The following is a 14652-nucleotide window of genomic DNA, read 5'->3' on the forward strand; positions in this document are numbered from 1 at the left end:
GTGCTAGTCACGGCTTGAACTAATGAGATTCTTCCTGCTATGGATAGATTATTATTGCTCCATCTTTCCAGCCTTGACTTGATTTTAGCTACCAACTCAGAATATGTGTCCTTTTAATTCTTTCATGCAACATTGGCGTGCTAAGGTATTTCCTAAAGGCACTTGTCAATGGTATCTTAGCAACACCACTTAGTAAATTAGCTCTTGCACTGCTAATGTTTGACTAAACCAGTAGTTTTGATTTTGAGAGACTCACTTTTTGGCCTGATGCCTTACAAAACTGGTCAAGGATCTGTCTCATTACCTTCACTTGATTTATTGAAGCAACCCCAAATAACATCAAACCATGTATGAGATAACGCAAGTCCCTTACTTGTGAATCGCAACGCCTGTCAGTCCCTTGTATTAGTTGCACTTCCAATTAATTGTGAAAGTTTTTCCAAACACAACATAAACAAATAAAGAGATAGGGGATCACCTTGATGGATACCTTTTGAAGGGGAAAAAATATTTGAGGTCTTAGGATTGCAGATGATGGAAAAAGTTGGCGTTCTCGCAATGTACATTATGAGATTTACCCATGAGAAAGGGAGGCCAATTTCTTTTAATACCTCTTGCAGAAAATTCCGTTTTAATGTATCATAGGCCTTCTCAAGATCTATTTTTATTGCCAAAGCTTCTTCTTGTTTTCTCACCATTCGCATTATGTGAATTGCTTCTTGAACAATGATAATATTATCTATTGCTTGTCTCCCCGGAATAAAGCTACATTGAGTTTTCCCGATAATATCACTCAATAGAGGTCTTAAAAGGTCCACCAACACCTTGCTTAAAGTTTTCATCAACATCGTGCAAAGGCTAATCAATCTAAATTGAGTGATTCATTTAGGACTCTCCAACTGGGGGATAAGTGTTATCAATGTGTTATTTAGTTCAGGTGGGAATGAACCAGAGTTATAAGTAGTTTTAACCATCCTGAAGATACCTGCTCCCAATATGGTCCAATTTTTTTTGAAAGAAGGTAGGTGGAAATCCATAAAACCTTAGGCTTTTATTTGGTTTCATGTTAAATGTGGCTTTCCTGACCTCTTCATAGGAGATAGGATTTGAAATTTCAGCTATTTTATTTTCCTTTAGCTTCCACTGTGAGTTTCTTGGGAAAGACACATGAATACCATCATCCTTAAATAGTTCTTGATAATATTGCAAGGCCATTTTCTCCATTTCAGCTTGGTCATAACTCCATGAAACCTCATCTTTCTTCAAAGTTGAAATCTTATTTCTTCTGTGTCTGCCTTTTACCATAGCATGGTAAAACTTGGTGTTGGCATCTCCATATTTCACCCTGACAAATTTTGCTTTTTGTTGCCACATGTTCTTTTTTTGATATAGAATTAAGTTATATTCTTCCATCAATGCAACCTTCAAATTTTGTAAAAAATTACTATGACCTTTATCAAGTTAGGATTTTTTTTTTTTTTATAATTGGAGGAGGGAGGATTCGAACTCTGTTTTTTAGACAGAGAGATTATGCACCAATCAATGAAACAAATACTCGAGTGCTTTATCAAGTTAAGATTGAATACTTTTGAGTCTTGCAAGTGCCCGCCACTTTCTCTTATATATGTTACGATATACTTCATGTTCCTACTTCCCCAAAGAGACTAATGAATTTCTCAAAGCTGTAAAAATATTTACTCCTCCTAACTTCCATTTTTCTTTTAGAAAATCCTTAAAATTTGGGTAAGACATTCAGGAAATTTCAAATCGAAACCTTTTATAAAGTCAAGTTTCTTGTAAGGAATTCTTACATTGCACCTGAATGGGATGATGGTCAAAGTGGGTTCGTGGCGATGTCAGTTTTTGGGCAAATAGAAATAAATCAATCCGTGCTTCATTTGCTATTGCTCTATCCAAGCCAACTCTGGTATAATCTTAGCTATCCTTTTTGTTGCACCAGGTAAATTTAGGTCCCGATGATCCCAAGTCAAACAAATTATAGTTGTTCATACAAGCACTCATCTTATTGCATTGACTAGAATTCACACTTTCTCTTCTTCTCTTCTCATCTGGTGAAGTGACTTGATTAAAGTCTCCTAATACCATCCACGGCAATGTCGCTTGCTAGACACAATGATTCCCATAACTATTTTCTTTCTTCCACAACAAGACTTCCATATACAGCTATTAATAACCAACTGGATCCCGAAACCTTAACCATCATATGTATAAATTGTGATGAAAACGCCGTTACCTCTAAATCAATTTTTTTTTTCATCCAATAAGATCTAGATACTACCTGAAAAACCATTAGCTTCTACCTTGAAAAAATTTGGGAATCTAATTCTGTGACATATTTTATCAGTTTTGATGCTCCAAATCCAACATATAGCTCATGCACGTTGATTAAATTCTACACATTCCGGACACACCTTCAAGAGGCAACTCCTCTCACGTTCCAACTCAAGATGTTATAATTCATAAGTAAAGACTTAAGCTAGTATTCAATAACAAATATATCCAAAATTAAAAATTGGTATATTAGCAAGATTATTCTTGCATTATATCCGCCTTTTCCATTTCCAACTCTTATGTCCAATGAAGTGGTTACCACATTTGACCTATCATGACTTTCATCATCCACTACACTGATAACTCGTTCCCTAGACACTTAATTTATGCTAACTCTAAGGCTTTCAGTGATAATACCTTTGTGAGGTGAAAGAATAGATGTAGTGATTGGGTCAGTTACTTCTTGGGGTTGGTTCGCTAGGTCAAATACTACTAGTGGAATAAGGTTTCTCTAGGGATTTCTTATACATAACTTATGTGAAGGAGTAGAATTTTTCCTAGTTTGTGCCTTTGTCATGTTCTACTGTTTTGGCTCAGGTGACGTTATCTTTAGAACAATGAGGGCCACAAATGTTCCTTTAGCTTTTGAGGGAGTAAGCTCTCTATTTGACACACTTGCCGTTAACTGTAAGAATTCTTTTAAGGCGATTTTAGTTTTCACAGTAGTCGTATTCTACTCTAGTTTGCTAATCACTTGCTCTATGGCATCTTTTTTTAATGTTTCAAAAATAAACTCCTCCACATCTGTATTATTCCCTTCATCTGCCAATATATAAAATCTTGAACTAGGTTTTGTCGCCTCTTTAGAACTTTTTTTTTTTTTTGTTGTGGCACCTTAGATTTCGATTTGATGCCTCTCTTTGAGTTCCTTCTAGTATTTATCTTGTAAACTTTCTTCGCAACCATCCACGACCCACAGCTCAAAGATTCATAATCCCTCTTTGGGTTTTTTTATTCTTCAGCGAGTCTATGTGCTTGTTCCTCTATATAACTCTTTTGTTCCTTCTGTCAGATTAGACAAAATTCAAATCCATGGCCAAATTTTCCACAATAGAAGCATAACATTCTCAAACCTTCATCCTTTATCCTCTACCAACATCCTCCTATATAGATCTTTGCCACAAAGGGTTTTGTCAGATCATGTACAACACACAATTTCGCAAACTTTCCCCTTATAGCATGAGAAGTAGTTCAATCCACTTTCAAAGTTTTCCCAAGTTTATTGCCAATTTGTGACAACACATCCTTATCATGAAACTCCAAGGGCTATCCTGGTAACCTGATCCAAGCTGCTAATGATTTTATGGTGGTTTCATCATATCTAAAGCCCAGTACCCATCTTCGAATAGTGAGGTAGTGATCCGCAATGATCCAGGGACCTTCTAATAAAACTTAAAGCAATAATAGAACATAATCATAATCAGCTTTAATTGAGAACTTAAAGCAATAATATCCATTATCTAAATCCATAGCTTGAAATTCTCCTTTCAATGCCCATATCTGTTTCACTCTATTGCACAGATAAGAATAGCTTATGTCTCTCCCCAACAGTTTCACAACGAAGGTTCTTCTCTAAGGTTTCCTGATCCTTTCCTTATCCTCCGTAGTCAAGCTAATATAAGGGTTGTTAACATCTGGTCGTACCTCATCATCGTCTGATTCAAAATCTTCCACAAACTGTCTCTCTTTTTCAAAATCCTTATTGTTTGACATAGCCACCATGTCCTTCTACAAAAGAATATTACTGTATGATGATTTTGGAACCCCATCTTGCTTCGATGAAATATGCACACCTAAGTCAACAGGATCGTCGCACTTCTTATTGCTACCCAATCGTATTCGTCCTCTCTTAGCACCCACTCGAACAACTTTTCTTCTCCAACTTCCATCAGCATTTACTGAAGGGACCCCTAATGAGTCCGCCTCCATGCAAGCGGCAACTAAGGTTTCTTAAACTTACATGCAAGTAAGCAAGAATGGTTAACATACACCTTCGAGAGAATTTTTATTTTTGTTACAGAATTTCAAACCAACGAACAATTAAATGCAATCTATAAATGAATTTACAATCTAATTAATTTAGTAATCCGTAAAATCAATTCTTTAAAAATAGAAGATAATTAATGCTTCAATTATATATAATTAAAATTTTGTAATATTAATTTATAAATTATATAATATTATTAGAGTTTAAAAAATATTTTTGATAAAAATAATTATATATAATTGGAATTTCTATGTATTTACAAGTTAGAGAAATTTTACTAATATTAATAATTAAAAAGTATTTAAAATGATTATTTAAAAAATATAATGAATAAACATGATCATTTTAATCAATAAATCAAAGATTATATTGGATGTCAAGAAAAAAAATACTATTAATAGTAACACGAAAAAGTAAAAAATTAGGAGTATTATTTTATTTAATTTTTAGACATGAATCATTTAAATAAAAAAAAAAGGTGGAATGAAGTTTTGATGGATTGAAAGGATAGAATTACAGAAGCAAAAGGCTGGCATAGGTGGTAGGATTATACAGCAAGGGCGGTGCTCAGAGTTCAACGTGGAAATGATGAAAGCCCAAAGCAGCAGAAGCTGCCTGGTTGTAGGAAGCAGAAGAAGATTGCAAAGTGCAGTTGAGCAGCAAAGTACGGTCTGTATAAGTGGAAACCCACCTGCCCACTCACCATCCCCCATTTATAGCAAATCTTAAACTTTGCAATCCAATCCAAAGATTCAGAATCATAATGGAATTTCTCAATACTCTCTCTTTCTACCCTTTTTTTTTTCTACTTTATTTAATATTTCATTTCATGTCAATTGTTAGTGTCGCTGTGATTGAATAGTTATCCTATTGTTTAACATTGTACCATATATAGATGTAACACAAGCAGAGTGTTTGATTGTTTGATCCTTGGAAAGAAATACAGACAAGAGTCTTCACCTCTTATTATAAAATAAGTGAAGCATTTTTGTTTTTTCTTTTTCAGGTATATAAAACTGTGCACCATACTCATATGTGTACTACAAGTTGACCTTGCTGTGCAATGATGTTAGCTTCTAGAAATTAATAAGCAGCCTGCAGCCAGCAGCCTGTAAAGGGGGAAGTGGTGGCAGTTCGTTCATTCACTTGGGACGGATCCCCTAATACCCAGACCTGACACAATTATTTTTTTGAACCAATAGCAAATCTTTTTCTCTCATTTAATTTGTATACGAGTTTTCCAATAAAATTGTATTAAAAATCCTCCAAACTCATATAATAAATTAAATTAAAAATATATAAATATCTATTTCACCTAATAATAAGAGTCTTGAAATAACTAATAACATCTTTATTTTAGAGTAGGCTTCCAAGTTGATCTCTTAATTTTGGAGATTACAAATCTCTCATCTTTAACCATCTCTAATCACATATAAAATGTAAAAAAAGGAAAGAGCAATCACAACTTAACAAACATGGTCACACATACCTTACCTGATCAAATATCATTTCATTGTATGCGTATTATATGAAATCACACAAGAATGTTAGTTCATTCATAAATAATTTAATTTGTCAAAAAAATTAAAAAATCATTATAATCAAAATAGATAATTTCATAAGTTCATAAATAATTAAAATCGTAATCATTATATAAATATTTTGTCAAGTAAATCATCAATTTAATTTTTATAATCATAAAATGTAATTCTTTAATACAACCTTTACTATAACTCATAATCATATATAATATCATTCTCTAAATCATTATTAACTATTATATCCTGTTAATAGAATTATATGCTAAACTGCTATAATTCATCAACGAAGGCGTAAAGTAACTTCGATTACAACCTGTTGGGTAAAACATTCTTTTAAAAACATAACATATGGTACACTAGTCCCAATGCTACATGGTGTTACATTAATACTGCTATGCAGTGTGGTGTGATATAGGCAGTACTAGATTCTCTCCTTCAGTTTTGGCAGTACACCATTAGCATCCCACTCTATCCCTAACGTATCTCCACAGCAATCATTATTCCTGTCAAATCTCATTAAGCTGTATGATACGAGCAAAGAGGATTGAAGATTTTGCGTTTCTTTTTTTCAGTTGGGTTGAAGAGAATATATAAGGAATCTTAGTGAGTTTTGGTTTTATACTTGCAATTAATTAATACTACTTTCCTACAAATCAAAAGATTATATGCTACATTGTAATTTTCAGTTAAATAATTAATCTCAGTAGTTAGATTGAAATGCTTAATGGTTTTAAATTTATTTAATTTAAAAAATCTTGATGAGGGAAACATATATATAGCCTTTTCTGGAGGAACTTTCGAGTCTTCCATTGGCTTGACTATGCAATATGTAAGCAACCAACCAACAGATAGATATGCTTTTGTCTTTGTCTTCCCGACTGTTCTTAATTACTTGAAATTCAACTGTCTCCACATCCCATCAACTTTCAGCCCCTTTAAATGATTTAAGCTTTATATTATTATTATTATTATAATTTTACTATGTTCTTGTCATTCCTCAACTTTATCATCAATTTTTTATATTTGTTCTTCATCTACCCTTTGGAAATGGACCGTTGATATATGTGTATATATATCTCATTACTCAAAACAATAAAGGGAATATAGAACTGAGATACATCAGTTAATATAATAAGGATTTTGAAAGTTTGTGGCGTGAAGAAGGGAGAGAAAACAACACTTCAACAAGAAATCAAGACAATTAGTAGTTTGTTAAGAAAGAAAAAACTTCCAATCCGTACCTTTTGTCAGTTGAATAATTTATTATATCTTAATTAATTATATGTACAAATGGGTTCATTTCCTTCCATGATTAGGTAAAGCAAACAAGGAAAGAAAACTGCGTGTATATACTAAACGATTCAAGTAAGCTCCATGCTGGCATTCTTATCTGTTCATGAAACTACAGAATATTAAAATTAGAGAAAATTATGAGAAAAAACTACAGCTGCTCGACTGATTTCTCTGTCCATTTCCCTCTAAAAGGGAGTCGGTGATGACATGAACCTGAAGTTTTTTGATTGGAAGTAGTAACCACTACCATCACCCAATTGTGGTTTGACTGCTGACTCAAAGCCAAAGTAGGGGAAAATGCGGATAAAACTATAAACAAGAAAGCTGTTATATATGGGGAACTAAGAAGTGATAGATTTACAGGATCAAAACTTTAGTGTGCTCAGTACTACAAAACAAGCCCTAAATTATATTTTTTGGGGCACAAAATACTGATACCCCATCAACAAAAACAGGCTGATCTGCCCAGAAGGAAAAAGAAGAGAAAGTTAAAACAAGGCAGAATCAACCCCTTACACATTTTTTCTTTGTCTTCTCTCTAGGGCTTCAGACAAATTGGAGTTGACCTCTACTGAAAATGGAAGGACAGCATGTAGTTGTACTTCTATTTTCTTCAGTTTTATGATCCTCAACCAAGTCAATGTCTTCTGGCGAGACTGAAACTTTTTTGCAGTTTTTGGAGAGCCATTTGGACTGCATATAAGCAGGTTTTCTCCAGGGAGGGACATGGAGACCATTCTCTTTGAGTGATCTTTTAGCAGCGGAGCAAAGTAAAGGGATGATCATGTTAAGCTTCTCTTCGGTACCAACAAAGATCAAAGGAAGATCGTTTATCATCTCTTCGTAGGTTACTGTCGGCCTTGCTAATTCAAATTGAGACCTGAACTCCATATCCGCTATCACCCTTTTGGGTCTACCATTTTCCACCACCATAACATCAATATACTCATACCCACCTGGAAATTGGCAAACTTTAAACCCCAAAAACAAAGAATCAAAAACCATAATTATGTATTCATGAGGGATTAATGAAAGAATATGTTTCATCTTATCGGTTTAAGAGAGAAAGAGAGAGAGAGAAAGACCTTTGTGATGGCTAGGAGTGCAAACCCATGAAGTTTTGCAAAGAGAAGCTTCGTAACCATCGTTTCTCAGTTTCATTACTACCAACTTCTTGAGATTGTTCGTCTGATGGCCAGCAGTTCCTATATCTTTCAAATACATTAATATCTTTTCATGTATTTCAGCCTCCTCATCAGTGTGTTTCCCTAGAACTTCCTGGAAAAACCATTCGAGAGAGTTTTACATTTACCAGAACCAGAAAACAAGTAACTAAAAACAACAGCTTGATGTTATTTACAGAGTTGAAACTATATATTGAAGAATTTACCTGCAAAATGAGACATGTGGTTTGATGATTGCGAGAAAGAGGTGTTGAAGTTGTCAGTGAAATGGGAGTGGATGTTTCTGATTCGATGAAATCTCTCACCATTTGAGCCAGCTCTTCCTCTCCCAAGCTTCCCATCGGTGTTTCACCGAGTCCCATAATTGTCAACTCAACTATCTATCCACCACAAAAGTTGTTGGCACACCGCACACTGTACTTTCTCTCTCTCTCTCTCTCTCTCTCTCTCTTATATATAAATATATAATATATTATTTTATTATATACATACATATATGAAATTAATGACACAACTTAAATGTTATAATATTTTATATCAAAATTTGTATAAATAATAACTAATTATAAATAATATGTTATAAAAACTAAGGTGATAACTAATAAAGTTATTAAGTGTAATCATATAAATAAANTTCCTTCTCTCTCTCTCTCTCTCTCTCTCTCTTATATATATATATATATATATATATATACATATATATATATATATGGTCATGGGAAATTTAGCTTCTAGTGTGAAAATCGGAAAATAGAAATGAAGTTCAATTAAATGTTGTCATTTGTCATTTTTACCATGCACCATGACATTTCTTCATTTCCCTGCTATATATAGGTAATAGGATTTAATATCCATCATCCGTGTCATCATGTTTGCATTCTCTCACCACCTCTCTCGATTCCCTGTTGCAGCTACAAGTTTTTTGTCTCCTTTTAAATATGATACTAATAAAAGAATGCTTATACTTTTAAATATAATACTAATAAAAGAATGCTTATGTTTCAACTCGTTTTTAGTTCTCCCCTTTCCCTATCATTCAATTCCATGTATTTACGATGAAGCTTCCCCACGTCATGTGTTGTCCTAAGCCATACCATGCCAGAAATAACAAGATTGGCTGAAAATTGAAAAAGTCTTCAGATTTGGCCCCAGGTGTAGAATTATTTTTTGCTGACACTGAGATAAAACATTTGCATCGTTTTAATATTTCTTTTCAAGCCACTGAATGACTTGTCACTTCATATTTAATTTTGAGGTTTACCAATTAATTCCACTATTTTTTTACATATATGAGAGTACGTAGGACAATCCTATACCTAATTAATTTGAACATTCAAACACAAAATCTATTCGGAATAAGATGTCGTGGATCCAATCCTCACAAACATTACTTTCCATATTACTTGTATGGAATAAGTAACCAACAAGGAATACTTTTTTGTTTCAATATTCAGTCAAGAAAGTGTCCCGATATTCACAAAGTTAATTTGCATATTGTATCCGTACATTGTAATTATACTAAACTTGACCTTTTTTTATTTTCTTAATATTTAATAGTTTAATATATCAATAACACACGTACATACATACAAAAAATAAAACCATAAAGGATTTCGCAACATTAATTATGAATATTCAAATTGAGTTGATCCCAGGAACATGGTTAGTCAACTTTTGTTAAGATGGTCAAAGATAAACGAATAAAGATTAAAAATTTTAAAAATTAATATATTAAACTTAATTAATAATCAAAATATTGTTAATAGAAACTAATTTAATATAACATGTAAATCAAGAAAAAAAAGACTTACAATAATTTTTTTAAAAAGTTATGCTCGATTATATTTTTTGAATTCAAATTTATCAATTAAAAATTATATACTGAAAAAATCCATTTCTTTAGAATTGAGTGTTTAATATTTTGATTCATATTACTTTTGTTTATGAGTTGAAGCATTGAGATTTAATGGCTCAAGTGTAGAAGAATCATTTGGATGATTTGCATATTTTCTTTTAAAGAATTTATTCAATATTTTCAATTTACTCATACTTTGTCAAATTTGAAAAAAAAATTAATGCATTCAACATCCAATATTCTTATTTTATTTCTATCTAAACTTATAATACTAAATATAAAATTATAATACATAAAATATAAATAGTTAAATACAATATACAAGATTGTTAATTTCTTCTTATATGATTAAAATTATTTAAAGGTTATATATTCAAGATAATTCTCTTTTAACTAAATATAAAACATAAAACATATAAAAAAAATATATTCAAAATAATTTTTTTCGTACATAGTCAGTATTAATAAAAAAATGATATATTGATAAAATTTTAAGCAACAACTATAGTTTATATTTAAAAATTATATAATAATTTATTAATTTTTAAATATTCAAAATATTTTCTCTAAAAAAAATTATTAAAATTATAAAAAATAAATTTTATATAATAACAAAAAGAAGAATATGGTAAGTAAAAGTTAGAATTCATATATGATATAATAAAAAAAGAAAAAGAAATATGATTGATAATTCGTAAAAATTTTAAAAAGATTTTATAAAAATTTAAAATACATGAACAAATAAAATAAAAATAAAAAAATATAAATTGAGAGAAGAAGAAAAAGCTTTAAAATTGAGACATGTGAAATTATTTTGTTATTCTTTATATGTATTAATTATTAAATAAAAAATTATTTTAAAGAAGTCATTAAAAAAATATATAAAAACTTTTAAAATTTTTATATAATATAAACAAAATTTTAAAAATTCCCCCCCCAAATGTAATGGAGGCTCCGCCAATCTTCCTCAAAATTTGACGTTGGAAAGCCATTCAGTTGCCCATCTTTCATATGTAACAGTTCGTGGTTTTTTAGGCCTCACGCCTTTATGGGCTTAAAGTTTTTGGTCATTTAAAAAATACCATTTCAGAGTAGAGGGTAGGTATTTTTTTTTTTCATTTTTCTTATTTCTTTTTTCAGTATTTAGAAATATAAAACTTGCTCTCGTGACCGGTGTTGAATTTCAATCAAAGAGTGTTTTGCGAAATAGACAGACAGGGACAGGGACAAAATGGGGTTAAGTGGAAAAAAGAAAAGCAGTATGGCCTAGATGTTGTCTTTTCATTTCAAAAAGAAAAAGAAAAATCGAAAGATACATGATGATTTTTGCCTTTTTTTTTTTTAATTCCTTTTTAAGCAACACTTGCAATGCCGACAACCTCGCTTAGTGGATGTAAATGAACATTAATGGACGTCACTAACATAAATGGATATTGGGTTTTCAACATGACCCCAACGGAGAACAAATATAAGGTTTTTAGCAAGTTATCTGTGTTGCTTTATCTTTCTTTTATTTATGCGTAACTATATATATATATATATATATATATATATATATATATTGTTGNTTATTTATATTTTTTATACTATTTGCTCATATGTTATAAGTTTTTATATATTTGTTTTTTTAAATTTTTATGAACCATCAATCATATTCTTTTTTTTTTGTTATGTCATATATAAGTTCTATTTTCTACTTGTCATATTCGTCTTTTTCTATTATTTGGATTTTATTTTTCATGATTTTAATCTTTAAAAATTAATAAATTATTATATAATCCTCAAATATAAGATGTAGTGTGTTTTTTTCAACCCTAAAATCATTCCTAATTTGTTGCCCTGCCTCTTATAATTGCTAACTTACAATTGACAAAAATATATGAAACAAGGTATAGTTTTAACAATAATGGAATCATCAAGTGGCCAAATTATATTGTATATGACCGAATTCATCAAATCTCTTGATAATCGGTTTTGTATTTAAATATAAATAAATACATCTTATGGTCTAGATTTAATAGAATCCACATCTATAAAATAGAAAATGGAATTTAATTAAATTAATTCTAGATATAGGTTAAGACTCCAAAGAATGCAAATCGATATAATTTTTATATTCTTGTTTTATTCTGATTGTTCTTTCTATGTTAAAAGTTAAATCAAGTGTTGCATTATTTTTTGTTAACACGAGGTAAACATCTGCATTGTTTTTGCCCCTTAATATTTGATTTTGAGATTAGGGTAAATACCATTCCATTATTTGTTGTGGTATACGACACTAGGACAATCGTAGCATATACTTATCTAATTTAAACATTCAAACACAAAGAATATCAAAAGTAACTAAACACCAAATGCCATATTGGATTGGATCAGTCAATTTATGTAAACACGACCAAAATAATTTCTCATACAATGACAGCATCTATGTTGCTAGTTTGTAAAAAGCAACTCAGAGTGAGTTATTTATTATTATTAATTTTTGGATTTGTCTTATGTGTTTGCAAAAGCAATAGTGCATGGCGAATGCTCTGCACTAGATAACTGGATGGACCTTTTACGGCCCCTTCCTTTACCATTTTTGTGGAGGAGGAGGGGATGCTGAAGTACCCCGGCTAGGCCCAGATGGAGGAATGACGCCTTTAGGAAATGTTCCAAAATTCAACAGCCCTGTTGGTGGAGGAGGAGGGGGGGATGCTGATGTACGCCGGCTAGGCCCTGATGGAGGAATGGGGACGCCTTTAGGAAACATCCCAAAATTCAACAGCCGTATTGGTGGAGGAGGAGGCGGGGATGCTGATGTACGCCGACTAGGCCCAGATGGAGGAATGGGGACACCTTTAGGAAACACCCCGAAATTCAATTGGCTGGCTTCCGGAACTGCTCTTGCATTGCCCGACATGGAGACATACCCTAAAAATACTAACGCAACCATCAACAACATGGATATCTTGTTCTCCATCTTTTCCCCTTCTTGGTGTTTTGGAGCTACCTTCATGTCGTTTATATAGCCGTGAGTGAATTCATTGCCTGTAATCAATCAAGATCTTCTTACTAAATTTAATAGTTTTGAATTGTTTTTTTTTTTGGAGAAGATATAGAAAGTATATATTTAAGATTTTGGTTTCCAATTTCTGTCACTTTTCCCTGGAAGAGAATTCTGCATTCAATGATATTTCGATTCTGTATCACGGATCATTTCCTCATAGTCCCCTCCCTACCATTTTCCCGTAAAATCATTCCTAATTTGTTGCCTTTCCTTCTTTTATTGCTAACTCAGAATTAGCTAAAGCATGGAAAAAGGCATAGCATCAATTATCAAAAATAAATAATATAAAGATGTTACTCAGCTCAAAGTTCGCGGAAAATATTTACAAACGAATATTGGAAATCAATATGAATTGACTAAAGTCTGTAATGGAATCATCAAGCGGCCCAATTTTTATTGTATATAAAATCCATCAAATCTTCTAACTAAAGTCCATCAAATCCCTTGTTAATCGGTTTTACATTTTGTCATTAAATCTGAATAAATGCTACTAATCTTGGCTTTAATTTGATCATATAATTAATTAAATATATATCACATCTTCTAACTTGACATTAGATCTAAAAATATTTCCTGAATTATTAAAAAAATTCAAATAAGAAATTAATTAATTAAATACATATCAAATAAGTTTTTATTTTGTTATTGCATTCAATCACGTCATTGTATTTTTATTTAGATCAAATAAATTTGTATGATTAATAGTTGATTAAATCTTATTAATTAAAGTATCACTTATTATTATATGCCATATGACATTTACATGACATGCTGATGTGGTGTGATAACATGACCACATGACAATTTTCATAATTTCTCTTAATATCGTATGACATAAAATAATAAATGATATTTTAATTAATAACAATTAATATTAATTATAAGTGTTTCTCTTATCCATTTATAATGGCTTGATTAGGAATGTAAATTGGTAGGATACCCAAACCCAAAACCGTTTAGATATCAAGTATCCGAACCTTATTAAAAACTAATTAAAATCGTTAAATGCTATCCAAAATCGAATCCTATTAATATATGGATACCCATCTAATAACCTGAATTAGTTAAATACTCAATTATACAAGTCAAATTTTTTATATAGAGATATTCATTTAATAACTTGAACCCGACACTCAAAACATGAATAAAAAATATTTTACATTAAATCATATTTAAAATAAACTTTAATATATAAACTATAAATATTGTGCATAATATTTTATATAACTATAAAACAATATTTATAGATATATAAATATTAACATATTATATAGTAATATATAATAACATTAATAACTTATATATAAATATGTATTATATATTAATTTTAGATAGCATATAAAATATATACAAACTACATATTATATAATAACATTGATATATTATTTTAA

The 14652-nt window shown here is 31.0% G+C and overlaps 2 protein-coding genes across 3 annotated transcripts; both read right to left on the reverse strand.

Moving 5' to 3' along the window:
* LOC18592544 lies at positions 7518-8747 on the reverse strand. Of its 2 annotated transcripts, none has more exons than XM_018125668.1 (3): positions 8564-8747; positions 8259-8451; positions 7518-8129 (listed from the first exon to the last, which is right to left on the reverse strand). In XM_018125668.1, the coding sequence occupies exons 1-3, from the start codon at positions 8717-8719 to the stop codon at positions 7720-7722; spliced, it is 759 nt and encodes a 252-aa protein (XP_017981157.1). In that variant the 5' UTR covers positions 8720-8747; the 3' UTR covers positions 7518-7719. The 2 variants fall into 2 exon arrangements, with proteins under 2 accessions (XP_017981157.1, XP_007019405.2); XM_007019343.2 differs by having other exon boundaries at positions 7518-8144.
* On the reverse strand, positions 12785-13210 carry LOC18592545 (formin-like protein 20). The gene has a single exon (XM_007019344.2). The coding sequence runs from the start codon at positions 13208-13210 to the stop codon at positions 12785-12787; it is 426 nt and encodes a 141-aa protein (XP_007019406.2).

This window comes from Theobroma cacao, chromosome 8 (genome assembly GCF_000208745.1).
Source record: "Theobroma cacao cultivar B97-61/B2 chromosome 8, Criollo_cocoa_genome_V2, whole genome shotgun sequence".
In the NCBI taxonomy this organism is placed as follows: domain Eukaryota; kingdom Viridiplantae; phylum Streptophyta; class Magnoliopsida; order Malvales; family Malvaceae; genus Theobroma; species Theobroma cacao.